The sequence below is a fragment of the Anser brachyrhynchus genome, assembly GCF_964034855.1.
Source record: "Anser brachyrhynchus genome assembly, chromosome: 28".
NCBI lineage: Eukaryota > Metazoa > Chordata > Aves > Anseriformes > Anatidae > Anser > Anser brachyrhynchus.
Genome location: NC_137721.1, coordinates 3,323,321 through 3,338,627, shown reverse-complemented (window position 1 = coordinate 3,338,627; position 15,307 = coordinate 3,323,321). Strand labels below are relative to the sequence as shown.

The following is a 15,307-nucleotide window of genomic DNA, read 5'->3' as shown; positions in this document are numbered from 1 at the left end:
CCCTGCCCGCATCCCGTTCCTTCACCTGCCCTGTGCCAGCACCTCTGGGGAGCGGTGCGGGATGAAATGAAAGTCAGACGAAGCAGTCCCCTCCTGTGAGAGTATTTATTGGTTTGCAGTGGCTGCCTGGAGCCCAGCGCCCAGCCCCAGGACCTGCCCACCTGGCTCCGCTGTGGGACACGGGCAGGGAGCCCACGGTCCCCCGCTGTCCCCCGCTGTCCCCTGGCACTTGGGGGCTGGCGGGGAGGGCGGGTGGCCCCCGGCACTATTTGGAGGTGGGGGTGCCCTGGCCGAGCTGCAGCAGGGAGTTGGTGGCGTAGTTCTGGAAGAGGGGCTGGAGGAACATGCCGACGGTGCCGAAGACGCAGACGAAGACAAAGATCCACAAGAAGAGGCGGTCGATGACCATGGCCACGTACTTCCAGTCCTCGCTCACCTGCACGGGGCCGGGAGAAACTCGGTCAGCCCCGAGGTCGAGCTGCCTCGCACCAGCTTTGCTCTCGCTGCCCGTGTCCCCGCGGGCTCAGCTCCTCGCTGCTCTGCAGAGCCCCGAATCTGCACCCTCAGCACTGCGGCTCCTGGGGCCGCCTGCCAGCCCACGGCACAGCCCCGGGGCCCTGCCGAGGCAGCCCCTCTGCTGAGCCCCGAAAACTCAGCTCGCCGCTGAGCTGAGCTGGGGGTTGAGCAGCCCCGGCCGGGACCGCCTGCGCTGAAATCTGCAGCCTCACGGTGCTGCTGCGGCGGCTGCATGGGGTCAGCCCTCCCGGGATCCAGGGCTGGAGCAGCCGCATCCTGCTGGGCCTGGGGAAGGGGCTGCAGCAGTGGGGTTGGGGCCAGGAACGGGGTCGCAAGGAGCCCCAGGGATGTGGCCAGGCAGGGACGTTCCTGGTGGTGGTGTGCACGAGTGCACGTCCCTTCCCCCGGTGCAGCCGGGCACCAGCACGCACACGCTGCACCACACGCACCCCACGGTCATGCGTGCACCCCACAGCCTCATGTGCACCCCATATCCCTGCCTGTATCCCACAGCCCCACGTGCACCTCCCAGCCCTCCGTACACCCCGTAGCTCTACGCGCACCCCACAGCCCTGCCCCAACTCACGCTCTGGTCATCGTCCTCGCTGCGCATGTGGTCGGCGATGAAGCGCACGCCCTCCACCGCCTCCTCCAACCCGCAGCCGCAGGGGGCCGGGGGGGCCGGCGCCTGCCCCTGCCGCTCCCGGTAGCCGTTGAGCCCCTCGGCCTTGGCGGCCCCGGGGTTGGCGTAGCAGGCGCAGGCGCGGGCGCCAGCCCGGAGGAAGAGCGTGGCGGCGGCGCGCTCCTGGGTGTGCCGGCGCTGGCGTAGGCGCTGCCGCGCGCAGTTCTGCCGCGGCTGCTTCATGAAGAGCAGCGCCGGGAGCTTGTGAAGGAAGAGGGTGCGCACCCAGGGCGGCATGGTATGCGTGGTGGGCGAGCGGTGGTGCACGTTGAGCACGCAGACGCTGGTGACGATGGAGAAGGTCACCAGCACCATGGTGAACATGAGGTACTTGCCCACCAGCGGCACATCCAGCGAGGTGGGCGGCACGATCTTGGAGATGAGCAGCAGGAAGACGGTGAGGGCGAGCAGGACGGAGATGCAGAGCGTCATCTTCTCGCCGCAGTCGGACGGGAGGTAGAAGACGAGGATGGCCAGGGAGGTGATGAGGATGCAGGGGATGATGAGGTTGATGGTGTAGAAGAGCGGCTTGCGCCGGATGATGAAGTCGTAGGTGATGTCCACGTAGGTGGAGTCATCGGGGTTCTCGTTGCGCCGCCCTGGCAGCGCCACGATGTCCCACTCGCCGCTGGGCGTGAAGTCGTCGAGGCTGGCCACCTCGCTCTTCAGCACCAGGTCGATCTCCGTGCGGTCATAGGTCCAGGAGCGGAACTTCATGGTGCAGTTCTGCTGGTCGAAGGGGAAGTGCTTCACCTCGATCTTGCAGGCGCTTTTGTAGATGGCTGGTGGCAGCCAGAAGATGCTGCCGTCGTAGGAGATCACCGCGTTGGAGTAGAAGGACACCTCGTACATCCCGTCGGCGCTAGGGCAAAGGGATGCGCTGTCAGCCCTGGCCCTGCCCCAGTGGTGCAGCGGCACCACCCCGTGCCCTGGGCAGGGTTGGGGTGTGCACGGCCCCCTCCCCCCCCCAAAAAAACCACCTACTTGTTGTAGAGCACCACGTCAGGCAGCCAGATGTGCTTGGAGGGCAGGCGGACCTTCTTCATGTTGTCGAAGTCCTCCGGCTTCCAGGTGAGGCGGTAGTCCTCCCATTCCTGCCGGCACCCGCGCTCAGCCCGGCCCCACCACAGGCAGGGGGCATGGGGGGGTCCCAGGAGACGGGGGGCGGTCCCAGGGCACAGGGGGGTCCAAGGGAAGGGGACATGGAGGTCCGGAATCCGGGGGGGCTGGGGGTCCCAGGGCAGGGAGCACAGGGGTTTCTAATCGGGGGGGTCCCAGGAAAGGGCACAGGGTCCCCAGGCAGGGGGGGTGTGGGTCCCATGGCAGGGAAATGGGGAGGGTCCTAGGGCAGGGGGCACGGGGGTCCTAAATCAGGGTGCACGGAGGTCCGGGGGGAAGGCTGCAAGGGGGGGGGTCCCGGGCAGGGTGCAGGGATCCGGTGCAGGGGCCCCTGGTTCACAGGGTCCTGGTTCAGGGGTCCCAGGGCAGGGGGTCCTGGGGCAGGGGGTCCTGGTTCAGGAGTCCTGGGGCAGGGGTCCTGGGGCAGGGGGTCCTGGGGCAGGGGGTCCTGGGGCAGGGGGTCTTGGTTCAGGGGTCCCGGGACAGGGGTTCCCGAGGCAGGGGGTCGCGGGGAAGGGGTCCTGGGGCAGGGGGTCCTGGTTCAGGGGGTCCTGGGGCAGGGGGTCCCGGTGCAGGGGGTCCCAGGGCAGGGGGTCCCAGGGCAGGGGGTCCCGGTGCAGGGGTCCCGGTGCAGGGGGTCCCAGGGCAGGGGGTCCCAGGGCAGGGGGTCCCGGGGCAGGGGGTCCTGGTGCAGGGGGTCCCAGGGCAGGGGGTCCCAGGGCAGGGGGTCCCGGGGCAGGGGGTCCCTCACCTGGGTCAGCCAGACGTTGGTGGTCATGATCTGCTCCCGCTCGTGCTGCGGAGAGAGGGGCCTGGTTACGGGGTCGCCCGGTGCCGTGCGGGGGCCGGGGCCGGGGCCGAGCCCCCCCACTCACCACGCTGATGAGCTGCGCCAGCGACACCATGAGCTGCACGGTGACCAGCTGCGAGCCGTTGGTGGCCGGGCGGATCAGCTTGTTGTAGCGCGCCGGGTCCAGCAGGTACTCGACCAGCCGCTCCTCCGTGTCCGTGCCCAGGCTGCCTGCGGGGCGAGGCGGGCGGCGGGGCGCGGGGTGGGGGCGCGATGGGGTGGGGGCGTATGGGGTGGGGGTGTATGGGGTGGGGGTGTATGGGGTGGGGGCGCGATGGGGTGGGGGCGTATGGGGTGGGGGCGCGATGGGGTGGGGGCGTATGGGGTGGGGGTGTATGGGGTGCATGCAAGGGGGTGATTGTAATAGGGTGGGGGTGTATGGGGTGAGTGCAATGGGGTGGGGGTGTATGGGGTGGGGGTGTAATGGGGGTGTATGGGGTGAGGAGTGTAACGGGGTGGGGGTGTAATGGGGTGGGGGCATATGGGGTGAGTGCAGTCAGGTGGGGGTGTACAGGGTGGGGGTGTAATGGGGGTGTATGGGGTGGGGGGGTGTAATGGGGTGGGGGTGTACAGGGTGAGTGTAATGGGGTGGGGTTGTGTGGGGTGGGGGTGTAATGGGGTGAGGATGTAAATGGGGGTGAGGGTGTAAATGGGGTGAATGTAATGGGGTGGGGGTGTAAGGGGGTGGGGGTGTAAACGGGGTGAGTGTGCAATGGGGGCGAGCGTGCAGTGGGGCGAGCGTGTAAACGGGGTGAGCGCAGCGGGATGCGGGGTAACGGGGTGGGCGTGCAAGGGCTGCAGGCGCAGGGCTGGGGCCGTGCCGCTGCCCCCAGGGCCAGGAGCACCGGGGGGTCCCCCCCGCCCCGCCCCGCCCCCGGTGCCGCGGGGCAGCCCCCTCCCGCCGGCATGGCGGGGCCGGCCGGGGGTCGGCGTCGGCCCGGAGCCCCCCCCCCCCGGCGCCGCGGCGCTGCGCGGAGCCGTGGCGCGTCCCGGGGCCCGGTGCAGCCCCCTCCCCGCCTCCCCCGGTGCCGGTGCCGGTGCCGGTGCCCGGCCGCACTTACGTCGGAGGGCGGCGAGGAGGCAGAGGACGCGGAGCAGCGCCATGGGGGCGGCCCGGTGCCGGTGCCGGTGCCGGTGCCGGTGCCGGTGCCCAGGCGCTGTCCCCGGTGCTGCCCGCGCTCTCCGCGGTGCTGGAGCCGGCGGCGGCGGCGGCCCGGGCGGGGCGGCCCCGGGCGGGAGGCGGTGCCGGGAGCTGTGCCGGGGCCGCCCCGCGCCGCTCCGCCGCCGCCGGGGACACCGGGGAGGGCGGAGACAGCGGCGGGGGGGGCTGGGGGCACCGAGCCGGCGGGGCCGGGCGGGGCCGGGCGGGGCCCCCCCAACCGGGACCGCCCCAACCGGGACCGCCCCAACCGGGACCCCCCCCCAAGAGCCCCCCTCCGAACCGGGCCCCCCCCCCCAACCGGGACCCCAGGCCCCGCCCCCTCCTCAAGCCCCGCCCCCCTCCCCGGGGACCACGTGACCCTCCCGCGCCCCTCCTCCCGCCGGGCGGGGCCTCGCCCCCCCCGCCCCGCCCCGCCCCGCCCCCTCCCGGTGCGCGCCTCCTCCTCGCGCGTCACTTCCGGCGCGGTGCCGCCCGCCCCGCCTGGCGCTCCTCGCGCTTCCGGCGCTCCGCCCCGCCCCTTCCCGTGGCGGCGGGAGGGGTCACTTCCGGCGAGCGGGGCCGTCCCGCCGCCATCTTGGGCCGGCTCCGGGGGCTGCGGCGGCGGCGGCGGCGGGGCCCGGGGCCGGTGGCGGCGGAGCGGGTCCCTCCATGGGAAGATGCAGCGGGCGGGGGCGGAGGAGGCGGCGGGGTCGCAGGCGGCGGCGGGGGGGCCCGGGCGGAGCGGAGCCGGGGCGGCGGCGGCGGCCCCCGCCGGGCGGCTCCTGAAGCGGGAGCTGCGGCTGCTCGAGTCCATCTTCCACCGGGGCCACGAGCGGTTCCGCATCGGCAGCGCCTGCCCCGACGAGATCAGCTGCGAGTTCGTCCCCGGGCCGGGGGCCCGCGCCGGGGGCTCCGCTTCCCGGGGGCCTCCCCCGGGGCCCGTCCGCATCCACTGCAACATCACGGTGAGCCCCGGGGGGGGGCCGCGGGGGCAGCGGGGAGGGCCCCGGGAGGCCCCCGGGAGGCCGCGGTGTCGTTGCGATCGTTGGCGGCCGCTCCCGGCCCGCTGGAACCGCCGCCGATGCGCAGGGCCCGGCCCGGTGCCGGGCCCGGCCCCCCCCCCCCCCCCGCAGTGCCGTCCCGGTGTCGCTGCCGGTGGGGCACGGAGCGAGCCGGGGCGGCCGTTACCCGGTGCACCGAGGGTCCTGCGGCCAGCGGCCCCCTGGTGCGGGGGAGTTCCCCGGAGCAGCTCCGTCTCCTGCCCCCAGGGAGCTGGGGCACGGGCACCGGGACCCCCCCCGGGGCCTGAGCCCCGCGGTGCTGCTGCCCCGGGGCTCGGGGGACGGATTTGGGGCGCGGTTTGGGGGCACGGTTTTGGGTTCGGGGCGCTGCCGGGCCTCGGGGCAGGTGCCTGCTGCCGCAGCCCGTTATTTACGCCAGCCGGTGCCCCCCCGCTCTGCCCCGGCTGGGTCCCCGGGAGCCTTTTTCCGTCGTTCCCAGGCGGTTTGGGCCAAACGGAGGCGCAGAGCGAGGCGGCGGCGCTGCCCCGAGCAGCCCTCGGCAGGCCCCGGGCTCGGCGCAGCGACCTGCGTGGCCGTCGGGCACCGCACGTGCCAGCCTCCCGCAGCGTTCGGCCCGCAGATTGCGGTGCGAGCAGCCCCTGCAGTAGCCTGAAGCACCCTCGGTGGCCCGCGTTAATCGTTCTCAGCCCCCGAACGCTCCGGGAGCCGCCGGGACGGCCGAAATTCCCCCCGAAATTCTCCCCTCGTTCCATCGAGCTGCCCCGGGCTCGCAGGGAGGAGCGGTGCCGAGCCTCGGCTGGCCACGGTGGTGGGACCGGGGCGGTTTGCGGTGGCTCCAACGCTTTCTCCTTCCTCCTAGGAGTCTTATCCAGCTGTCCCCCCGATCTGGTCCGTGGAGTCGGACGATCCGAACCTGGCAGCTATCCTGGAGAGGCTGGTGGAAGTCAGGAAGGGGAACACGCTGGTGAGGGGGGGAGCTGCGTGGGGAGGGGGTGCCGAGGGGCCGGCTGCTTCCCAAGCGCCTACGCTGAGCCCCCGGGGTTCTTAGGGGCTTAGGAAACCGGGGCCGAGCGGCTCTGACTTCCCTCGGGTGATTTTACTCTCCTGGAGCGGGGCGGTGTAGGAGGGAGCTCTCGGGGGGCCGTCACTCGCTCGGGAGGGGAAGCGGTCGCAGCGCTGAGGGTGGCTGAGGTCTCGGGGTCGCCGTGACACTCGTCTGCTCTCCGGGCAGCTTTTGCAGCACCTGAAGCGAATAATCTCAGACCTGTGCAAACTGTACAACCTCCCCCAGCATCCAGATGTCGAAATGTTGGACCAGCCTCTGCCGGCAGACCAGGTGAGGAACGTGGGACGAGGTTTTCTAAGATGGTAGAACGAGCTCCCTCGCTTTAAAGGCTGCGGCTTCCTAACGCTGCAGGAGGGGCGCGGCGGGTGCGGGGTTTTTCTCCCCTCCCTGGGGTTGAATCCCCTCCTTGGTAGTGCAGCTGCCTGGCCGGCTCGGGGTCTGGGTTTTGTCCCCCCGGACTGACACCTCAGATGTTACTCATCTGATTTATTCTTGCTGCTTCCCTCCCTTCGTTCCTGTACAGCCGCTCTGCGGCGGGTGCCTGTAAAGGTCCTCGGCTTTGCTCTGCTTTTAACCTGGTTCTGCTTGTTGGTAAATCCCTGCCTCGGAAGCGTTGCGGAAGGCAGGGGAGCATCGCCAGGGGAAGCTAACGGTGCAGTCTCTGTCCTTTTGTCCTCGCAGAGCACGCAGGAAGAGGTGTCCTCTGAAGAGGAAGACGAAGAGATGCCAGAGGTAAGCGTCTCCTCGCTGCGCGAGGGCGCGCGCCCGAGAGCTGAGCACAGCAACTTGCTGTGAGCTGCCTTGATGGAAGGTGCTGAGGCACAGAGATCCAGTGTGGGAGGAACGGGCGGAGTGCGGACAGGATAGAGCCCGCTGAAGCCAGCTGGGCTCAGAAGCTGGATTTTTCCCAGCGTTTTGCTGCTGGGGACCTGGGTCTGGAGCCCCGGGTGGGAGCAGTGCGTTGACAAAACGCAGGGACGCTGCCGCAGCCTCTGACGGCAGGTAGAGCAAGTGAGGATGGAGCCCCTTGGGCAATTTGTGTTTGTGCTGCTGTGCTCTAGAGTCCGAGGTTTCCTCAGCAGCAGTTTGATGTCAGAGGTGTGCGGGGCTGAGCTCCCACTGCTGACGGGGGAATCGCGCCGCAGCGAGTCCCGCAGAGAGGATTAGGTGGGACGGCTCGGGGTGCGAGCCGCGTAGTCACCGGGAGAGGCAGAGGAGGCCGTTCTTCACTGCAGGCTGAGAATATCACGCTGCAAAACCCACAGGCTTCGCTTGTTTGGTTTGTGGTTTAGAGATCTCTACAAGTGGGTGGAATAATCTTGAATCTCCATGGTGACACTTCGCGGTGCACTTCTTCTTGGGCGCGCGAGGCCTGTGCACCTCGTCAGCAGCACCGCGGAACCTGGGGGCAGGTCACTTGGCAGCCGCCCGCGGAGCAGCTGGCGGGGTTTTAGCGAAGGTAACGGCCTGTTAAATCAAGGCCAGCCTTTGCGAGGCTCCCCGGGGAAAACGTGGCGGCTCCAAGCGTTACCACGAATAACCTCGCTTGTCTGCAGGCTTGCCGCTTCCCGGCAAAGTGGCGGCGGGTAAGTTGTCACGTTCCTGTGAGCTGGAAAAGAAATCCTCGGGATCTGAGGATTAGCAGCGAGCGTTCCCACTTGTGCTCCCTGCTAACGTCTTGCGTCGCGCGGCAGACAGCGCTCTCGTTCGGAGCGAAGGTTTCTCGCTGAGCAGCGGGATTTGCTGGCCCGCGCTGGAAGAGCGGAGCAGCGGAGCCGTGCCCTGGTGCAGGGATGCGTTACACAGGTTAATCCACTCGAGGGATTTTCTAGGAGGATCTATTTCCCTGTGTGACGATCTAAAAATGTCAAAGCCCTTCCCGAAACGCTGCTCCCCCAGAATAGCAGCAGCCAGCCCAGAGAGGCCGAAGTAAACACTTGCTCAGAGGATTTAAGACCAGCGCCGGAGCTCTGCGTGTCCGCAGCCGCTTGCAGGCAGCCGAACCCCGCGTGCTGACGCGGTGACGGTGGCTGCGCGCAGCACGAGCACTGTCTGCAGCAGCCGCTGGTTGCTGCGGCTCTTTTTTTGCTGATTATTGCCATCGGTGGCCCTGTGCACGTCAGCCTGGTGAGCGCAGGGGAAGGGGACGAGGGGCTGATCCTCCGCCCTTGCTGGGGGAGCATCAGGAGCTCGCTGCGAGGGGGGAGAGCTGAGCTGACCGGAAAAGGGCCTCTGGGTACGCCCTGAAACGTGGCCTCTCTTGGAGGGGAAGAATGTCCTGTGAGTTGTGTGAGCGAGTCTCTCCTTTCCGTGCTTCTGGTGACCCGTTTGCGTTGGGAGCTTGTTCACGCAGCGGGGATATTCGTGCCACGCCGTCTTCCGGCGCCCAGAAAGCGGCACGGGGCTGCTCGAGCCCTGCCCCTGCCGAGATGCAGCACCCTGCAGTTCCACGGGACTTGCCGGGGAGCATGTGTAGGATTAGCGGCTAATTATGAACAGGCGTGAGACTTGGCAGAGAAGAATCCAGCCAACAAAGAGCTTGTAGGAGCCCAATTTAAATCTGGAAAGGGAAGTGCGCCTCTCCGCCTGTTGGCTTTGGCACAGGAGGGCTGCCGGGGCCCGGGGCCCGAAACTTCTTCATGGGGCGTGCCCAGGCCTCGCACTGAGCCCTCGTGTCTCCCACCCCGGTGTCTGCACTTGGGGTTTCCTGGGGAGGCAGATGGGCACCAGGAATCCTCCTGGGCTCAGGACACCTCGTCCCTACGCCGCTCGGAGCGGGGAGGAGTGAAGGTGGGTCTCGTGCTAGCTCACCTCTCCCCTTCGCAGGACACGGAGGACTTGGACCACTATGAGATGAAAGAGGAAGAGCCAGCAGATGGGAAGAAAACAGAGGATGAAGGCATTGGGAAGGAAAACCTGGCCATTTTAGAGAAAATAAAAAAGAACCAGAGGCAAGATTACTTAAATGTACGTGTCACCTGGAGGGCGGGAGGGTTGGGGAAGCAGAGGGACCCAAGGGCCCCAAATCAAAGGGGCCAGCTCTGGCCAGAGGTGCAGCAGCAGCTCAGGGGTGGGTGAGGCTTACGCAGAGAAGTGGGAGGAGTGCCACCAGGCTTCAGGCGAGCCCGGTGCACCTGAGGCAGCGGTGCCACGCAGGGCAGCCGGGATTTGGGATTCCCAGGAGCTGGGTCTCGCCCTGGGTCCTGGAGAAGGTTGGTGGGTTGTGCTTTTGTACCCCTGGGCTGAGGTCTCCTGCGGCTGAGGGGGCAGGGAGGTATTCCTGCTGCAGCTGCACCACCTGGGGCGTGTTCGTCCGGGGCAAGGGAAGTTGCTGCGGGGAGAAAGGGGAAAACTTGAGAGAGGTGGGGGCGCAGCGAGGTCTGGTTTAGAGGCTGGGAAGTTTAGTTTGGGCGTTCGCTTCGTCCAGCTGCGGCCGTGGTGGGAGCAGTGTAACAGTGCAGCCCCCGATTCCTTGCAGGGTGCAGTGTCTGGGTCTGTGCAGGCCACTGACCGGCTAATGAAGGAGCTCAGGGATATTTACCGATCACCAAGTTTCAAGGGCGGTAAGTGTGGCGAGGAGCGGGAGGGAGGGGGCTGCTGGTTGTGGGGACCTTTCCCTTCCTTCTGGGCAGCACTTGAGGGGCCTTGGAGCTGGATCCTTTTGCTCTGTGGTGTTGCTGCGGGGGGAATCTCGGGCCTTGGGTTGCTGTGGCTCAAAAGCGAGCAGAGCAGCCCCTTATGGTCTCCGTTCCCTGTCAGTGCTGGATGGAAGTGAGGAGCCTGCCGTGGGTGGGAGGGCTTCTGAGGCAGAAGCTGTTTTTTGATGCCTTCAGCTGTTCCACCCTGCTGCATGTAACGGGCTTTTGTGGGCCGTGTTGCCCATACCCCTTCCCCAGGGCTTGGGAGAAGGAGCAGCCACAGAAAAACTGCTGCCATCAGGCTGCCCTTTCCCAAGGGGAGCCCGTGCCAGGCTGAGGTGGTGCTGCAGGGGATTTGAAGTCCAGCTGGTGGCTCGGCCCCCTGTCCGTTCCTCCTGTGCTGACACCTCTCCTCTGCCTTGCAGGATACTATGCAGTTGAACTAGTGAATGACAGCCTGTACGATTGGAACGTCAAAATCCTGAAGTAGGTGACACAGCTTGGGGTCACGGATCTTGGTGGTGGGACCAAAACATCCCCATGAGCCGGGGGGAAGCGAGCAGGGCAGGGGAGCACCTGGCAGGGCGGGGGTTAGCCTCTTAGTCTCACGGGCAGCTTGCTTGCTGTCCGTGCACCAGAAAGGAGGAGACATCTCCAGAGACAGATGAGATAATCTGAGGGCTCTGCAAGTCTGTCTGCTGTTCCTAGAGTCCTGGAAGAGGTGCATCAGGCAAAACCCCGAGCTTTCACACCCTCCAGACACCAGTGCTGCCTTTTCCTTGGGCCGGGCAGTCTTTATATTTAAGCTGGCATGCAAAAAGGGTGTGTGATGGTCTTCTCTGGAAACCAGGAGCAGAATGCTGGCAGCGCATGCTGTCACTGCCCTCTGGGTGTGACCCTGAGGGCCCACGTGGCAGCCGGGTTGTGCAGGTACGGTAGCTCTGGGCTTCACTGGCAGGGAACGTGGCGGACTTGATGAGCGTGACCTTGACTCTGAGCCTCTGGGGTTTTCCTTCGGCAGGGTTGACGAGGATAGCGCTTTGCACAACGATCTCCAGATCCTCAAAGAGAAAGAAGGAACAGATTTCATCCTCCTAAACTTCTCCTTTAAAGTAAGGCCTCCCAAAACCTGTCATCCTTGATGCACGCCTGCTTCAGTGACTCATCAGAGGAGATGTTTCTCAATGGCTTTGCTTCCCTTCTCTTGTTCCAGGACAACTTTCCTTTTGATCCACCATTCGTAAGGGTCGTGTCCCCTGTGCTGTCTGGGGGGTGAGTAACTCTTTGCCTGGCTCTCCTCTCTGGGGTCTCTAGCTCTGTTTTCTGGAGAGGTTTTCATTAAGAGTTTATCCACTGGGGAGTGCTGCCAGTCCTGTCACCTTTGTGGTATGAGTAGTACCACGTAGTAACCCTCCTGGGAAGTACAGGCAGGGTTGGTGGATGGTTTTTCGTGTGTTTTTTTTTTTTCCCTGAGAGATCCGCTCTGAGAAAATGGCTCATCTGCAGAGCACTGGGTGGGTGAGGCCGCGTCCATCTCTCGCGTAACTTTACCCAATTCTTTCCCCAAGGTATGTTCTGGGTGGCGGTGCCATCTGCATGGAGCTACTCACAAAACAGGTGGGTACCAGGCGTGACCCTGTGAAAGACCCAGGGCCCAAAGGCTGCCAGCATGGTCCTGGGTAGCTGCTGCTGCCTCGCACCCCTCGTATTCCAGCTGCTGGCAGCCAAATCCCGCTCCTCTTGCTGCCCGCGCCTCCTGCCAGCAGCTGAGAGCTGGCGTGGCTCTGCGATGCCTGTGCAGGGCTCGGGAAAGCCCTTCCCCTGCCTCGGGGCCCTGCTCCTGTCCGTGCCGGCCTCACTGGTGCGCTCTGTCCCGCAGGGCTGGAGCAGCGCCTACTCCATCGAGTCGGTGATTATGCAGATCAGCGCGACTCTGGTGAAAGGGAAAGCGCGAGTGCAATTTGGAGCCAATAAGGTAGGGGCCGGTCAGGCAGGGTCTTATCCTTCTTGGCACACCCCGACTGCTTTGTGCAGCTAAGGCAGAGCGGTGCTCGTAGGCGCTTGGGATCCCGAGAGCCCAGCGCAAGGGCTGGCTTCTGTGGGTGTGCTGTAGCCCAGGGAGTTTTTCTTGGGAAGGGAAGGGCAGGCATGTGGGAAATCCCCTCTGGCCTTGTGTAAGGGAACTGGGGAAGTGGTTGGTAGGGGAACAGATGCAGGTGAGAAGACAACCAGCTCTGTGGCAGCGCAGTTGGTGCGGGGAGGCCTGTGAGATGGCTCGCTTGTTATGCCGGCTTCTAGCCGGACTGATTGTCACCCTGGCTTCCCTTGCAGAATCAGTACAGCCTGACAAGAGCACAGCAGTCCTACAAGTCCCTGGTTCAGATCCATGAGAAGAATGGTAAGGCCTGAGGGACAGGGGCTGCCTTTCCCTTTGCTGGTCTGGATTGAGGCTTTTCTGCCCCAAGTCAGAGATCACCAAGAGCACGGTGATGCTCCCGGTCAGCAGCTGCTTGCTAAAGCAGGGAGCACGCTGCAGCACCCCTCTGCCCTTCCTGCTCTGGCCCCAGAGGTCGGTGCTGGTGGCCTTCGGTGTTGCTGGAGGCGGCGTGGCGCTGTTCACATGGCGTTGTGAAGTAATGGGGAGGGAAAGCCCCTGGCAATTTGGGGTCCCTTTTGGACAGGCACAGTCCTTGTCCGCAGCCCCGTGGGAGTGGACTCGGCGTGTTTGTGCTGCTGGGTATTCCCAGGTGTAGAGCCAGCTATTTCTAGGTATGGCATTTGTTTCTGTACAGCTGCATCCCTCGTGCATCTCTGTTCTTGTTTCAGGCTGGTACACACCACCCAAGGAAGATGGTTAGCACGGATACCGCAGGACCGATCTGATCATTTTCTGAATGCTGTACTTGGATCTTACGATGCCTCTCTGGCTTTCTCCCAGGATATAATAGCTCTGCCTGTTGCAGGACAATAATGGCTGTTATAAACTCTAAAGAAAACTGTTTAAGCAGTTGGACTGACCTAAAACACTTGCTGGACCCTTGCTAGCAGGCATTCTTATTAAAACAAACTTTTGAGCCTCTTGTATCGCTGGAAACTTTCGACTCTACTCCAGTCTAGAGCGTCCTCCTTACCTATGCTATGGATTTAATTTATTTTCTTATTTCATGTACACTGCTTTTTTTTGTTACAGTGTATGATGGATGTGTATGGAAAATGTATCTTTGGAGAAAAATTACAGTTTGTTAATTTGAAGATACTGGTCTCACTATTTTTTTTCCCCACTCCGTGTTGCTGCTGGGTGGCTTGAACCCTGTGCTGGCAGCGGCGTAGAGCAAACCAGTTTGTGGTGTATGTGCCTCCAACGTCTTCCACGCTGGTCCAGTCCCGGGGTGGTGTTGGAGGTGGGTGTAAAGGAACAGCTGCAGCTCTTGGTGGTGTCCCTGCTGCAATGGGCCAGAACAAGCCAAGTATAAGGGCTGGTGCAACCTTTTTGGAAGAGAAACCCCCCACCCCTTTCTTTTTTTTCCTGGGCAGCCAAGAAGAGGGGCTTCTGCCCCCTCTCTTACAGCAGGAACAAGCCTCTATATAAACTGCAACCTTGTATGCCTCTGTGAGGGGAGAGGGGAGTATTTGTAGCACTGGCCCCTGTTCTGCTGTGGATGATGGGGTTTGTCTGCGCAGCTGGGGGCTGCCTGCTCCCACCCGGAACTTCTCAGTAGTGTGTTCTGCAAAACTGAGAGATGAGCAAAGGCTCGGCTGTGCCAACCCTGGGGCTGTTGCCCTTCTTGCCAGTCTCTCCCCACTACCCCTGTGCCGAGGGGAGAAGCCTGTGTTCGTGCAGCTGTGCTCTGGAGGCTCTGCATGCACGCAGCTGTGTGCGATCAGCCCTGGCCTCGTCCCTGTGCTGTGGGTGGAAGCCACCGAATTCAGGGAGCGTGGGCTGGGACCTGGGCTGCCTCCAGGCTTGCTCCTGCAGCATCCACCTGCGGCGAGCAGCCCGGCTCCGTAGGATTTCATTTTTCCTCCTCTGCTGGGTGTGGGGCTGAGCTGCAGCCATGACCGGGAGGCGTCGTGCAGTCCTGCCCCATTGCTCGAGCCTCGCTCTTGCTGCTGGAAGGAATTGGGTGTTGCGGCTGCTCCGGCTCCTGGTGCTGAGTCCTCGGCTGTAGGGCACAGCTGACTCATCAGCGGCAAAGCCAGGCCATCGGTATTAATTCATTGCGTTTGAATCAAAGTTATTGGGAAATCAAAGGGCCTCACAAGAAGTCCATTATCGCACCCAGCAGCTGCTCTGCTCATTACCCGTTGCCCTGCTTCGAGCCCTGGAATAAAAAGATGCTCGATGAGCGGGATTACTGAGGGCTGCTCGCTGCAGGAGCGGCTCCAGCCTCTGCCAGGGACCGTTTTAAGTGCGTGGCTGGAGGGCAGGAGGGAGAAGTGGGCGGCCAGGGACCTTGTGAAGCTTAACAAGGAGAAAAGCGAAGGGCTCTGCTCCCCTCTGCAGCTTCATTAGCACCAAGAACCGGCTGGGGAGAGGGCGAAGGGTCACCATGCTCACGTCAAGTGGAAGAGCAGTGGGAGCTGGGGTTAAACGCTGCTGTCCTTCCTCCTCAGACACCCAAAGGACACCAGGGCTTTGCAGCCGAGCCGCTTGATTTAAGTTCTGCCCCCAGCCTGCCCGCAGAGTAGATCAGTAACACGCGGGTAGGGGCTGGCGCGAGATGTCTGCACCCACACAAAGTAAAACATTAACTAAACCTTGCAGGAGGGATGATCGCCCCCTGTCCAGCAGTGCTGGCGATGAGCTGAGCTTGGACGTAAGCCCTGGGGGAACGTAGCGGCTCCGCTCCTTGCTCCGGATGGGTGCGAGGCTGGGAATCTGTCACGGCCTCGGGAGATGCTCCTACAGCCTCCTACAGCCGGAGAGCCTCTGTCCTGGGGCTGGTGGAGGGGCTTCACCTGCAAAGCCCCTGCCCCGTCCCCGTCCTTTCCTCTTGTCTTGCTGCGAATGGCGCAGCGCCAGCCCCGGCACCGCACAGCCCCGCTCCCCGCCGTGCAGGCAGCCAGATCTCCGGGCCCGATCGGGGTTTCCCGCAGAGGTCTCGGCGCACCTGGCAGAAATGGGGCTGAGCCCCACTGCCCAGGCCCAGAAACCGCAGCCATGGTGGCAGCAAGTGCGCTGGGGCTGAGCTGGTGGGTGCGTGGCGAGGGGGGGAGCTGCGTGCGGGGTCTGGGCATGGGGTCTGGGGTATCTGCATGGGGTCTGTGCATAG

General features: G+C 64.6%; 2 protein-coding genes across 2 annotated transcripts; one reads left to right on the top strand and one right to left on the bottom strand.

Annotated features, from left to right (window-relative positions):
• Positions 1-91: 91 nt before the first annotated feature.
• On the bottom strand, positions 92-4,457 carry CHRNB2 (cholinergic receptor nicotinic beta 2 subunit). The gene is made up of 6 exons (XM_080570326.1): positions 4,229-4,457; positions 3,193-3,338; positions 3,069-3,113; positions 2,183-2,292; positions 1,103-2,060; positions 92-436 (listed from the first exon to the last, which is right to left on the bottom strand). Exons 1-6 carry the CDS (start codon positions 4,269-4,271, stop codon positions 266-268), a joined length of 1,473 nt encoding a protein of 490 aa, XP_080426452.1. The 5' UTR covers positions 4,272-4,457; the 3' UTR covers positions 92-265.
• A 449-nt stretch (positions 4,458-4,906) lies between these two features.
• UBE2Q1 (ubiquitin conjugating enzyme E2 Q1) lies at positions 4,907-13,286 on the top strand. The gene is made up of 13 exons (XM_080570318.1): positions 4,907-5,273; positions 6,190-6,294; positions 6,562-6,666; positions 7,078-7,128; positions 9,223-9,363; positions 9,875-9,959; positions 10,460-10,520; positions 11,056-11,146; positions 11,248-11,306; positions 11,603-11,651; positions 11,914-12,009; positions 12,366-12,432; positions 12,861-13,286. The coding sequence occupies exons 1-13, from the start codon at positions 4,986-4,988 to the stop codon at positions 12,890-12,892; spliced, it is 1,230 nt and encodes a 409-aa protein (XP_080426444.1). The 5' UTR covers positions 4,907-4,985; the 3' UTR covers positions 12,893-13,286.
• Positions 13,287-15,307: the final 2,021 nt, after the last annotated feature.